At 42.4% G+C, this 14081-nt stretch overlaps 1 protein-coding gene across 1 annotated transcript in view; it reads left to right on the plus strand.

The window, feature by feature from the left end:
• Window positions 1–14081, plus strand: part of SKAP1 (src kinase associated phosphoprotein 1) — a 503203-nt gene that overhangs the window by 427953 nt on the left and 61169 nt on the right. The window contains exon 11 of the mRNA XM_030221014.1: window positions 5945–6057. Coding sequence (XP_030076874.1) covers window positions 5945–6057 — 113 coding nt within the window. The remainder of the gene's footprint in view (window positions 1–5944; window positions 6058–14081) is intronic.

Consider the following 14081-nt stretch of genomic DNA (forward strand, 5'->3'; position numbering starts at 1 on the left):
TTACTGAAGTGAAATCAGGCAGGTTATTAAGCAAACCCAATTTTCTAAAACACCAGGCCCGGATTGGATGAGTGCAGAGTTTTACAAGATTTTGCAGGACCATATTGCTCTGCCTCTGGCAGAATATATTGAGAAGTTTTTGAGAGCGAGCATTCCCCCCTCATGCTAATCATTTTTTAATAGTGGTGCTGCCAAAGCCAGGTAGGAATCCGGCCTTACTGGATTCCTATAGACCTATTCCCCTTATTAACTTCGAATTAAAATTGATTGCTAAAATACTAGTTACTAGATTGGCCAAGCTGTTGCCTAGAGTCATCCACACTGATCAGGTGGGTTTCATGCAAGGGCAACAAGCAGTGTGGAATATCCGCCAGGTTATGGCTGCTATGAGACCCAGTGCTACTCATACAATCCCTGCCCTCTTAGTTAGTTTAGATGCTCACAAAGCCTTTGATTGCGTAAATTGGGATTTTCTGTTTCAATTACTGGATAAATACTGTTTGGGGGATTATTATTTAGATATGATCCAAATTTTATATACTAAGCCTTATTATCCGAGAGGAGTATTTTGCAATTTAGTCAGATCGCTAGTCTTAAGCCGACTTGATTATTGCAATGGCATATACGCAGGGTGCACAGGCCTGCTTCTCAAAAAGCTACAAACTGCCCAAAACACAGCAGCTCGACTTATCTATGGAGCGTCAAAGTTCACCTGTTCCAGACCACTTCGTGAGAAGCTACACTGGCTTCCTGTACAGGAGCGAATAACTTTTAAAATTTGTACCCTAGTCCATAAGATCCTCTATGGAGCAGCTCCAGCATATATGGATGCCCTTGTCAATTTACCGCCAAGGAATTCACTTAGAACTGCTCATTCTTACTTGAACCTCCATTACCCTGCATGTTCTGGACTCAAGTATAAAACCACATATGCTTCCACCTTTTCCTACATCAGTACTCATTTGTGGAATGCATTGCCCACATCTGTAAAAATGGTTCAAGATCATCTGACTTTCAGGAAGTCTCTCAAGACCTACCTATTTGGGCAAGCTAACCCTAACGATCCCGTCTTGCCTCTATGATTCCTGGACTCCGACCCCTCTAGTGATCTTGTGGACTTACCTACTTTCTCCTATTCCTATACCTTTCCGCCCCACGTATCCCTCTCCATTTATTGTACTTGCCTGTTTGTTACTTAAATGTTGTAAGCCACATTGAGCCTGCCAGCGGTGGGAAATTGTGGGGTATAAATGATATAAATAAATAAATAAAATCCCCTATTGGCAGTTTTGGTTAATGGTCAGATAGCTGAGTTTTTTCATCTGGGATGGAGTTCAAGACAAGTGTCCCTTGTCCCCCGTTTTATTTATTCTTTCTGTGGAGCCATTGCTTGTTGCTTTACAGGAGACAGTCTCGATCCAGGGTTTGACAATTGGGACTGAGGAAGTTCGCTGTATAGCTTTTGATGATGATGATGTGCTCTTGTTGTTAACCAACCTAAAACAGTCATTGTTGAGTGCTTTATCTCTTATACGTCAACATGGACAATTATCTCAATTGAGCTTAAATTTAGATAAATCTGAAATTATGCCCTTAGGTAGCTATAGCTATGAAGATAGCTTTGAAGATTGGTCTGAGACCTTTCCGCTTAAAAAGGTGGAGCATAAACTTAAATATTTGGGGATATATTTGACTGCATCTATGGCCAGAGCTTATTCTGAAAATGTCACTAATCTACTGAATACATCCCAGGATATTCTGACACTGTGGATGCCTTTACCATTGGGTTTGAGAGGCCGAATAGCACTGTTCAAGATGGTGCTGTTCCCTAAGTGGCGCAATATGTACTACAGACCTTCCCGATGTTTCTGATTAACAAGGATTATAAAAAATGTTTGCTCTGTACTACACAAATTACTCTGGAAGAATAAGAAACTTCGTGCCACTTTACACCACTTGGCGTTGCCTATGGGACGGGGGCGGCCTGTCCCTCCCAGATCTTTGGTATTACAATGTGGCTTATTTGATGAGACATTTGGTGGATTGGATTAAAGGTACCAATTGCTTCACACCACTTTCTGTGGAGCAACAACTAGTGGCACCTGTGCATCTTCTATCTTAACTACACATTAAATCGCCGCATTTGATATTTACTACGCAACAGCATCCAATATTGAAGTCTATGAGGCAGAGTTGGCATTGGCTGTTCCGGATGTTGAAGGTAGCACCACGCGCCACAGTATTATTGCCTTTGTGAGGCAATAAAGATCTAGACCTGGATGATTCCAAGGGGTATTTGAGAAGATGGCATAGCCATGGACTTTGTTATATTAAAGACTTGATCATGAAGAGTGGTACTGTGAAACCATTTGCTGACTTGGAGACAGATGGATTGGTTCAAAAATGAGACTGGTATACTTATTGCCAAGTAAAGCATTATATTGATGGATTGGACCACTCGGCTTTGGTGGAGGATACTGATTTGATAACTGAAACCTTTGTTCTGTCTCATCAGAATAAAGCCGACCTTTCATTTTACCAACGGAGTCTTGGTGTTTTACATGTACCATGGGATTATGATGCCTTGGCAGCTGCTTGGAATGCAGAACTTTGGTCCTATGAACAAGTGACTGGTGCTGGCCTCCGTCTTCTCATGAAACATATTAAAGTGCTTGTGAGATCAGTGCCAATACAGGAGCAGCAATACAAGTTTTTATTGAGAATATACGTGGCCCCAGAATGGACATTTAAGGCCGGTTTTTCGGCTATGGCTGAATGTCCTCAATGTCACTTTACTCCAGCTATGTTTCCTCACATGTTTTGGTCCTGTGACAGTGTACAAACATTCTGGAAGAATATACTGGCCTACTTGCATAATATTCTACATAAACGTTTACCATTGAGGGCAGATATACAGTTTTCTAATCTTCTCTCCTCGGAAATGTATTTTGAGAAATTAGAGGCAATCACAGACACTGACAGAATGGCGGAATGAACTGTATTATTTATTGAAAGTGGAGATTGGATGCTAGGAGAGGTTCTCCAAAAATCTGGAGGACTTTTCAGCAGACTTGGCTTTCTGTGTGGGAGGCCCTTCCTCATAGAGCTCGAAGTGCCTTGTTGAATATGTGAAGGTTGCTCCTGGTATGTTGGATATGCAGTGCTGGAGTGGGGAGGGGGCTTGGTTTGAGTAGGGTTTGGGGGGATGCTTTTGTTTTCTTGGTAGAGGTTGCCAAGAAGGATCTATGTAGGTGACCCCCCTATCTTTGTTGTAACCTGGTGTTTGGGGGGGTTGAATGTAGGGAAAGGGATATTTGAGGGTTGGGAGTTGCTGTAATTTCTGTCTGGAGTTAAATCAGCATTGTATATATTATACTTTTTGGTACTTTAAAAAAATGGTTAATCTATACATTTCAAATTATTTCCTGCTCAATATTGGGCAATATGAGTTCTGAGCTGATGAATTAACTTTTTTTTTTTTACCTAAATGTAGAAATAAATAATGAGAATCAAAATTATCAGCACATCTCTGAAGTCTGGAAATTATGTTGAGCCTTTTCTTATGGCAAAAATAAAGGCTAACAAAAACAAAATCATAAGACCCTTTTTGCCAACACCCTTTTCCTCATTCAGAACAAAATGAGAAAAATATGACATTACCGGAAAAGAAAGGTGAATTATAAAAAGCATTCCATTGATAGTCTGAAGCAAGAAGGGGGGAAGGTGGATGGGTGAGCAGAAGGTGACAGGCAATAGAATTTTATGGCTTATAATGTGTAAGGAAGCCTGGATCCTTAAGTCCTTTCTTGACAGCTTCAAAGTGTCTGCTTCCAACTTCAAATGTCTTAACATTCCTGGATTGTTTCAGCTTTCCCTTTGAGTATCCTGACCATAAAGTCATTAATGCAGTGGTCTGGTCCCAAAAACTGAACTGCTTGGGAGGGGGGGTTTCACTTTGGTCTGTTCTGTGACATGTGATCTTAAATCTCTGCTTGGTGATTATTGTCTTTAACAGCTGGCCTGTCTCACCAGTGTAGCATCCTTCATATTTTCTGCACAATGCACAAAGCTTACCATGCTAGCAACATCGGATTTAGACTGGTTCTAGCCAGTTTAGCATTCACGCTATTCAACGAGTAATGCACAAAGGGGTTCTGCGTCGATCTTACCATTTGCAGTAGCAGCCAACAATAATCCTATACAATGTATTACAATGCACTGATTAGTATTAAAATGAGCATTCTAAGCAATGCACAGCTGTTTCCAAGCAATGCAGAGAAAAGAGTACCTACCTTTAACGTGCAAACTTTTCGGGAGGTCTGGAGCTATCGTAGCATGACAGTGATATCTTGGTGGAGCAGTTTGCTGTCATATTTGCACATTTGTGTTAAATATGCCATGCACGTGTGTCCTGCATGTAACAGCACTATGAAAAACTTTGTCATGGAGGCGTGTCCATAGCACCTGCAGCTGGAAAAAAAAAGCTGCATACGGCTTTCATACATGCACATATAAACAATAACCCCCTCCCCCGTGAAAGTTGTCATGGAACACTACAAAAATAAACTGTAAAAAAGTTGTCATGGAACTAAAAATGGGCTGAAGCACATTGTGGAGGTGTGTGCACGGCACATGTAGTTGTGTTCCTTCCTTGGGCATGCAAATAGCATCAACGCTTAGCAAGTGACTGTTCTACACATGCACTAGGCGCTTTCCCTATTGAGCTGCTTGCTGAAATTGCGTACAGCTCATTTGCATGTGATTTCCTTTGAGCATTGCTTGCTATTTCAAAATCAGTAACGTCAACCACAGATCTAAATGCATGCATTTTTTCATGACGCCTGAATAATATACACTACATTAGGAGAGCAGCACAAGTACCCTAAAGCTAGTCAAAAAACGTATTTAGTCCAGTGAAAACGTTATTACCTTATATTCTCGTCTTTTTTTTTTTTTTTGCCAACTTGTCTTTCTGTGCATTTAAATGGAGTTCCACAACAACCATACTACTTTATCCTGTGACACAAATCTCAAAAAAAGTTCTATGTTCTCTCTCTCTCTCTCTCTCTTGATATATATATATACATATATATATATATATATATATATATATATATATACACACACACACACATCTGTCTTTTACTTGTTTTTCTATATTTTTATCAAGCTTTCTATACTTCTTAATGACGTACTCATAAAATAAAATCACTTTAGCTTTGACAAGCAATACACAGTTCATCAACCTATTCTTCTAATCTACCATTGGGATGCATGCCTTAAATTTAGTGTACAAAAAATTGATTTAACGTGCATTAACCTGTGAACTGATGTGCATACAATTGATTTTTGAGCACCTTAAAAAGTTACTAAGCCACATTTAAAATTTGTATTAAGTAGAATGTGTGTATGGTGGGGGGGGGGGGGGGAGAGGGAGAAAACCCCAAAGACAAAATCAATAAAAATTCTGAAAATTCCAAAAATGAACAAAAAAAGTTTCTACTGTTCATTTCCCTTTTCTCTTCTAACATTTGAATAGTATTCAGGAAAGTTTTGTTCTTCATAAAATTTGGGAGCAATTTTATACCAGAAATTAAATTTAAATCTCTCCTTTCCAACCTGTGGGAAGATATTCTTAACATTAAGCAAATAACATGAGTACAGAGGAGGTATAATAATGCATGTCATGAGTGAGCAACACTGGCACAGGACAAGTAATGGTGAGCATTTCCTTCTGAGAGGCATTGTACCAATACCATAGAAAATACATTGATTAACTCTTTTTATGCCATGGTTGTTTGCAGAAAGATAACAGAACAATAGCATTTTCCTTGCTGTTACAAACAATGAGGTCACGAGAATGTCTGAACAATGGAAATCTTTAGCTGAAGTCAATGAAATCTGATCACAGATTTTTTAGAGCTTTTTTTTTTTTACCCTTCAGGTGTCTCTGCAATTGATTATGCAAATTATTACCAGGCACTCTGGAACTGTAGTGGTGATCATACAGATGAATTGTCATTTCAGCGGGGTGATATCATCTATATTGTGAGCAAGGTAAGAGAATCAGTGTCTATATATAAGCCAGTGTTTGGGGGCACTCACTAAAGGGCAGAATCTTAAAATTGCTATATGCTGAACCTAAATCAGCATCCATAGTCCAGGTTTGCAGGACCAGCCTAGAGCAGGCTCTTTAATTGAAGCTCCTGCACTGAGTCTGGAGTAGCCTCTGTAACCAGGCCCATAGCAAAATCAGGAGACCTGGTCTGCACTTTTACTTTATAGAAAATAAATTGAAAGACAGGGAAGTGAGAGTGATTGTTTCTGTACATGATATTTAAAATGCCCACAAGCAAGAGTTTGTTAGTAATAGAATTTGTGTACATTACTGCACTGGTATCACAGGGGTAATTGAGTTGCTCAGTCAGGCATAGCTGGGTCTTGTTTTGCCGGCAGCACACAGGTGAATAAATTAACTATTCACACTTTGCAGAACATGTGCCCTGGGAGTGGGGGAAGGGATCGCAAATGGGACTGCAGCTTAGTGTCCCCTCTTTTTCTGCTCACAATCCCTCTTTTGGGGGGAATTGCAATATGTTCTTAAGTTCTGGGCAAGGTTTCATGCAAAGTTATTACAAGCAGACTTTCATTGCAAATAACAAAGGACTTGGAAATAAAAGGGGTGTTGAAATTTTAAGCAGAGTTATTACAGTTGAAGTTCATATAATGTGAGAAAATCTCAGAAAGCATATGACATGTATTGAGGTCAAGAGTCTTGAGGCAGATAGCAACCTATGGGGTAGTGGTTTACAAGCCTGTCATAAAATATTGTCGTTATAGAATACAAGTTCAATAAGCTGTCTAATCAACAAAGTATGCATGCACTTTTCATCACTCTCGGGTAACCTGATCTTCAAGCATAGAGTACACACTGAAATTGTCTTGAAGATCAGATGGGTATGTGGGGGGAGAAAAGTGTGCTTATAGTTCATCATCTCTAATGGCAGTATAAATTATGCACACTGATACTTATGCATTTTGGAAAATTAAGAAAATAATTTTCAAAAGCCTCTGAGCCATTTTTGATCAGCATTGGTATGGCTGGCCTAGTAGCTCACTAGCAGTGTTATGCACCATCATGCAGAGAATATCTATTGTACCTGAATGTAACTCACCTTGAGCTACAACTGAAAAAGGTGTGTGCTGAGTAGCTCTGAATGAAGGCTTGTGGCAGCAAAGAAGATGATGGTATTGTACAATGTCAACAAAGAAGGCTGTGAGTCAGATCGCATCACACTCAGGGCGGCCGAGAGACTCAGCCGGGCCCAGAGCAGGACCGGACCACTGCACCCCCCTCCCCACATGGGCCGCCACCCCCCCCCCCCCCCCCACACACACACACACACTTGGGCCTCTGCTGCACCATCCCGCCTCCACTTGTGCCACACACCCCCACTCAGACTGCCGCTGCCCCCACCCAACCCTTACCTTCCTGTCTGACTGCTGTTGTCCTCTCGTGTGCCAGGAGTCTGGACAAGGATGACTGCATTAATGCAATCATCCAGGTTCTGGGCAGCAGGAGCAGGAGAGACAGATCGGGAAGCGCTGCAGGCATGGAGAAGCTTGCCGGTGCTGGGCACAGGGAATTTTGCCCCCCTCCCACCCCCCTTCTCGGCGGCCCTGAGCTCACTCAGTGATTTGCAGTGTAGTAACACAGAGCCAGATTTTCAAAAGTATCCATAAGCGGCAGCAGCAATTGGGTAAGTTCTCAAGAGATTGCTGAATTTTAGGTGCCGGGATGATTCACGCAACTGTCGTTATAGAATACCAACATAAGTCTGCATTTATGCACCTAACTTTAGGCATGAGTGCTTACGCCAGCCAATGCTCGCACATAACTGTAGGCAGTTGGGTACGTAAATGCTAGTATTATATGACCCATACACGTAACTGCCTGTCCTGTCAATGTCCCTTCCCAGTCTACACCTCTGTTGAAACTTTATTTATTTAGATTTTGCTCAAACTTTTTCAGTGGTAGCTCAAGGTGAGTTACATTCAGGTACGTTGGATATTTCTCTGTCCCAGGAGGGCTCACAATCTAAGTTTGTACCTGAGGCAGTGGAGGGTTGTGACTTGCCCAAGATCACAAGGAGCAGCAGTGGGATTTGAACCGGCCACCTCTAGATTGCAAGACTGGTGCTCAAACCACTAGGCCACTCCTCCACTCCACTCATGCTCTGGATATTGAGCATACAACGTATAGAATAGCAACCAAGGGCAGTTATGTGCATGCCAGTTAGACCCAATTAAGGCCAATTATAGCCTGTTATTGCTAGCTAACACCAATTATCGACTCATTAAATTAAGTTATGCGTGCAACGGCCCTTATTCTATAAGTTACGCTCACGGGGGTATGTGGATAACTTGCCTGTCTTCCAATATTCAGAGACATTGTGCAGATGGTGCTGCTGAGTATTCTTACAGACTGTCTTGGCGCAATCCTGATAGAACAGCTCTTTGGATTTTTAACAATATTCAGCCACTATCTGTAGAGTTATATGGATAAAGTTAGGCCAGCAATAAGGCTATCCCAGCTTAAACCACATAGTTATCCAGATATCCCCAGATTCTATATAGTGTGCCTAGAGATTCTATAACAGTGCTCGCAATTTAAGAAGCTTAACAAGCTAATGAGCTTTGATAACAGCACTTAACAAGCAATAATGAGCACTAATTGGCACTGATTAGAATTTAGGCGCATAGCTCACTAAGCGTATTCTGTAATAATGTGTGCCGAACTTCTAACATGCACAGGCAAAAAGGGACATGGTTATAGGCGGGGAAATGGGTGTTTTGTTGATGTTCTGACATTCAGGCGCCTAGTTATAGAATATGGCCCAGTGCGCTTAAATCTATGCGCCAAGATTTATGCCATACTTTCGTTGGTGTAAATGGATGCTCGTAGATTTAAGCACTGAAATATCAACTAAGCGTATTCTATAATTGGAGCTGACTTTTTTTAGGTGCCATATATAGAATCTCCCCCATAGCAACTGAGAGCCAGATGCACTAACTCCACGGAAAGAGCCCTTCCCTTACCGATCCCTTAGCAAATCGGTACAAAACGGGCATGCATGAAGGAAATCACATGCAAATGAGCTGCTCGCTGTTAGCTCATTTGCACGCGATTTCCTTCCTAAGGAGGGGAAGCCAGTCGGCCAGCTGAGCATGCGCAGAGCAGCCAAACGTTATGCTGGCTGCTCTGCGCATGCCAAAGACAGCTTCATACACGTCCTTCACTCAAAAAAAAAAAAAGGACGTCCCTGACGAGCACTTGGACGTTTTTTTTCTTCAGATTTTGTGATGGGCGTCCTTCTCTTGGACGTGTTTTTCTTACGTGCCCGAAATGACCACGCCGGAGAGAATCGGGGATCAGGACGTGCGAGGACGTCCAAATCAAAGCTATTTGGACTTCCCTTTCAATTATGCCCCTCCAGGTCTCTCTCAGCCAATCACAGCGCGTTTAGCTGTCACTGGTGTCAGCTAAACGCGCTGTGATTGGCTGAGAGAGACATGGAGGGGCTGTAACAAATAAATAAATACATAATTGAAATGGACATCCAAATAGTTTTGATTTGGGCAGAAAAACACGTCCAAGAGAAGGACGCCCATCACAAAATCTGAAGGGAAAAACGTCCAAGTGCTCGTCAGGGACGTCCTTTTTTTTTTTTTTTTGAGTGAAGGACGTCCAAGTGTTAGGTACTTGAAAGGACGTTGCTGACAAGCACTTGGACTTTTTTTTTCTTCTGATATTTGCGATGGGCATCCTCTGCATGGGTCCCGGTCCCGCGCAGCCCCAATAAGAGGTGCAGTCCTCCCGTTAGGTTTTCCACAGTGCATGGGGTCAGAAAACGGCTGTGCATCTGCCTTGCATGAGCATTATAATACTAATTAGCTCATTATAATAACCTGCAGATCATTTGCATTCCGTTTTCGTTAGCCGCTACCGTGACAGGAAAATGGCTCGGAGAACCCTTTTGTGCATGTCTTGTTTTACTACTTGCTCGCTAGACTGGCTAGAACTGGTTTAAAAACCACGTTGCTGGCTCGTTAAGTTTAGTGCATCTGGCCCTGAATATTGTCGCTATCCATAGACCTAGTGGCTGTCACCATTAAATATATAGAGTCAGCACAGCAAACTATCTGGATAGTAAAGCTGAATATGTTGAATAAATTTAAACAGCACAGCCGGTGTTAGTTAACCTTGAATAGATACACTGTGTCCAGAAAAAACGGGACCCCTTACATAGTTTCAAAATACTTTGCAATTGTTTAAACATTTAGTGTGACCTATGAAAATATATTAGTATAATGGGATTTTCTGAGTTCAATAATTTGTGTTCAAAGTGTCCTCCTTCAACCCTGACACATTCACTGAGGGGCCTTTTTACTAAGGCGCGCCTAAAAGTAGCATGTGCTGGTGTAGGCACGTGTTTTGGACATGCGATAGTCCATTTCCTCAGTGCCTTTGGAAAAAAGGCTCTTTTTTTTGTTGTTGTTCCATAAAATGGACGTGGGGCAAAATTAAAACTAGCACGCGTCCATTTTCGGCCTGAGACATTACCGCCACCCATTGACTTAGCAATAAGGTGTCATGCGCTAACCACGCAGTAAGTGTTAAACGTGCATCAACTGCCGATTACCGCTGGGTAAGCGCCACACAGTAGAAAATAGAAAAAACAATTTCTACCACGTGTTTTGGGCACGCGCAAAAATTGGAATTACTGTCCAGGTATGCGGTAACTGTGCGGTAGTACCAATTTGGCGTGCATTGGACGCACGTAGGTGCTTATGCATCTTAGTAAAAGGGCCCCAGAATCTTCTGTGCCACTGAGCTATGGACTTAATGAATTCTGGGGTTTCATTTAATTAAGCTCTCAACTGTGTTGTAAGCTCGATGTGCTGGAGCTCCATCTTGTTGAAAAATAAAGTACTCAGAAAGGTCTCTAATTTTAGGCAGAAGTTTCTGCTGCTGTTGAAATTTTTGGAGTTATTTGGAAATGTTGGGGGGGGGGGGTCCCGTTTTTTCCAGACACCATATATATATATACAGATATCCATATGGAGGGTCAATACCCAGAACCACCTTCTGATAAATGATAAAGGGACTGGAACAACTTCCCTATGAGGAAAGGCTGAGAAGGTTAGGGCTCTTCAGCTTGGAGAAAAGGCGGCTGAGGGGTGACATGATAGAAGTCTACAAGATAATGAGCGGAGTAGAGCGGACAGATGTGAAGCGTTTGTTTACACTTTCAAACAACAACAAAACCAGGGGACACAAGATGAAGCTAGAATATGGTAGATTTAAAACAAATAGGAGAAAGTTTTTCTTTACTCAGCGTGTAGTTAGACTCTGGAACTCGTTGCTGGAGAATGTAGTGACAGCAGCTGGCCTTACGGAATTTAAAGGGGGTTTGGACAGATTCCTGAGGGAAAGTCCATTGAACATTATTAATTTTTTTTTTTTTTTTTGGGGGGGGGGTTGCCGAGTTCTTGAAGCCTGGATTGGCCACTGTCGGAGACAGGATGCTGGGCTTGATGGACCCTTGGTCTTTTCCCAGTATGGCGGTACTTATGTACTTCTTTGGTCCCTCACCTAACTTGGGTGCCCTTTTACTAAGCTGCGGTAGGGCTAATGCATGGCAAATTGACACTACCGCTGGGGTAGCGCAGGCGCCTTGGTGGTAATTCCAAAGTTGGCACACGCTGTTTCCTGCTGTAGAAAATAATTTTCTACTGCCAGGGGCATTCCTGGTGATAATTGGCAGTGCAGCCAGATTGCCGCACACTGTATGCTTACAGCACGTTTAGCGAGTGGTAAGGGCTCAGGCAATAAATAGCCGCACAGCCATTGACTGCCCCATTTTTTTTTAAAAAGGCCTTTATATCCGCTGTGGTAAAAATGGCCCAGTGCGTGCCAATTTCATATGTCCAGACTAACGCAGGCCACTTTTTATCGCAGCTTAGTAAAAGGGCCCCTTATTAAAGTAGTACTATTGCCTTTTAGGGTTGCAGCAGCCATTCTGTAGGGGTTACTACAATGTTTTCTTATATATTTACTGGTTTTAGGGTTGCAGTTGTTACTTCACACAGGTTGTCCCCCAAGTGCTTTCTCATAGATCCCCTGATTTTGCAATTACCATAGGAGCTAGCTCTGTGGGTACTGTGAGTGCTTGAGCAACCCCAGTAATTTGGAAACTCCTTGAATGTGTCCAAGAAGGGGCCATTTCCATTGGGTTTAGCACCCCAATCGTTTTAACAAGCTGCCTCCTATTGCAGCCACTTTTCAATGAAGGATACCACCAGTGCTATCTTGCTGTTTTAGGTTGTAACTGGAATGTAACTGCTGTTCCTCTGTAGTCTTTGTCTTGAAGAAAATTTGGCAACCCTTGCATTAAAGCCTAGAAGGTAGGTCATTTTAGAAGGCTTGCATTTTTTTTTATACATGCAAGTTTTAGAATAGCCTCTGAATATTTACCCCCAAATCAGCTAATCCTGCTAAATTAAAAAGGAGAAATAAGTTATTGAAATGAGCTGCCTTAGACCTGGTCTCAGAGGCCCATTTAACCCTTTGACCAGCAGTCTCTTCCAGCAATGCAGGTGCAGATGGAAAAAGAGAGACTGCTTTATCATCAGGGAAAAATCTATTAAAGTTAACAATAACAAACCTTCCACTAAAGTTGCTGACCCCACCCTTGTGCTGGAAGCAGAGATATGGTGCATTTGTGACTACTCGGGATAGATGGAACTGATAGAACCAGAGGGCCAAGGTTAAAACTGATCAACAATAAATCTGCTGTGAAATCAGGAGGAACATATTCTACAGTCCAACTTTGCAGTAGTCAGAGGGATTTAAAACACCGTTGGGTGCTGATACATGTCTTGAATTCAAGCAGCTGCATAAGTATGATCTTACAGAGTAATATTCTGTGAATGTCTGGGTGAGGACCATGGTGTTTCCAAATCAGCATCTGTGCAGGGAAAGGTTTTAAGTCCATCATGTTCTCAAGAAACCCACTTCTAACTAACTCGTGTCAAGGATGTTGACTAGAGGCAAGGACCCACCTAAGGGTTCCTCAACTCCTTTGGCACCAAAGCCTATTGCTAGGCCCAAAGAACTCCTCTTCTTAGATCCAGTGCAAGAGTATTAGGCAACCTAAGTGAACCTTCAACCCCCAATGCAGCATTCTTTTATGTCAGCAGTGATTCTGGCACAGTATCTGTCCGTCTCCCCATTTACCAGTATCCTTTTTATCTCCTTCTGCCCCTACAGCATCCCTTTTCTCTATTCTTCCAAACCTCTGCCTAGCATCCTCGCCCCTCCCCCTCTCCCCTCACCCTCTGGCTATTCTAGCCCCACTGTTGTGCACATAGCTTTTCTAAATGAACAGAGGAGGTGCCCCTTCTTCTGTCTGTCTACTCCTTTTTTTTTTTTACCATGGTGCCACCACTAGAGATGCAAACTCCATCTCTCCCTGGTTTTTTCTGTCTCAATTTCCATCTCTTCCTTTCATTACTATCACCTGCTTCACACCCTAAGTTGTTTTTTTTTTCATGTACTTCATTTCTCTCACCATTCCACTCCATTTTCCTCTCTCCTACTCTCCCTCTTCTTTGTTTCCCTCCATTCCACCATCTCCTCCATATCATCTTTCTTTCATATGTCTCTTTTCCTATTTTTACCCCTTGCTACTATTAACCCTCCCATTTGTTTCTTCTCCAGCATCCACTCTTCTAACCTCTTTTCTCTTCCTGCAATTGCCAGCATCTGCCCCCATTTCATTCCCCGTTCCCTAACATCTGCCCCTTGCTTTCTCCTCCCTTTCACAACATTTGCCCTCACCTCCTTTATCTACCGTCTACCCCAGCATGCATTTCCCCATCTGTTTCCTTTTCCCAACATGTGCCAACTGCCTTTCCCTGCATGTGCTGACCCCCTACCACATTAATCTAACTGAATGATGGGGGCCACTCTTATTATTCTGCCTCCTCTCTGGTGCTAGCGCAGAGGAGGCAGAGTA

The sequence above is a fragment of the Microcaecilia unicolor genome, chromosome 12 (genome assembly GCF_901765095.1).
Source record: "Microcaecilia unicolor chromosome 12, aMicUni1.1, whole genome shotgun sequence".
Lineage (NCBI taxonomy): Eukaryota > Metazoa > Chordata > Amphibia > Gymnophiona > Siphonopidae > Microcaecilia > Microcaecilia unicolor.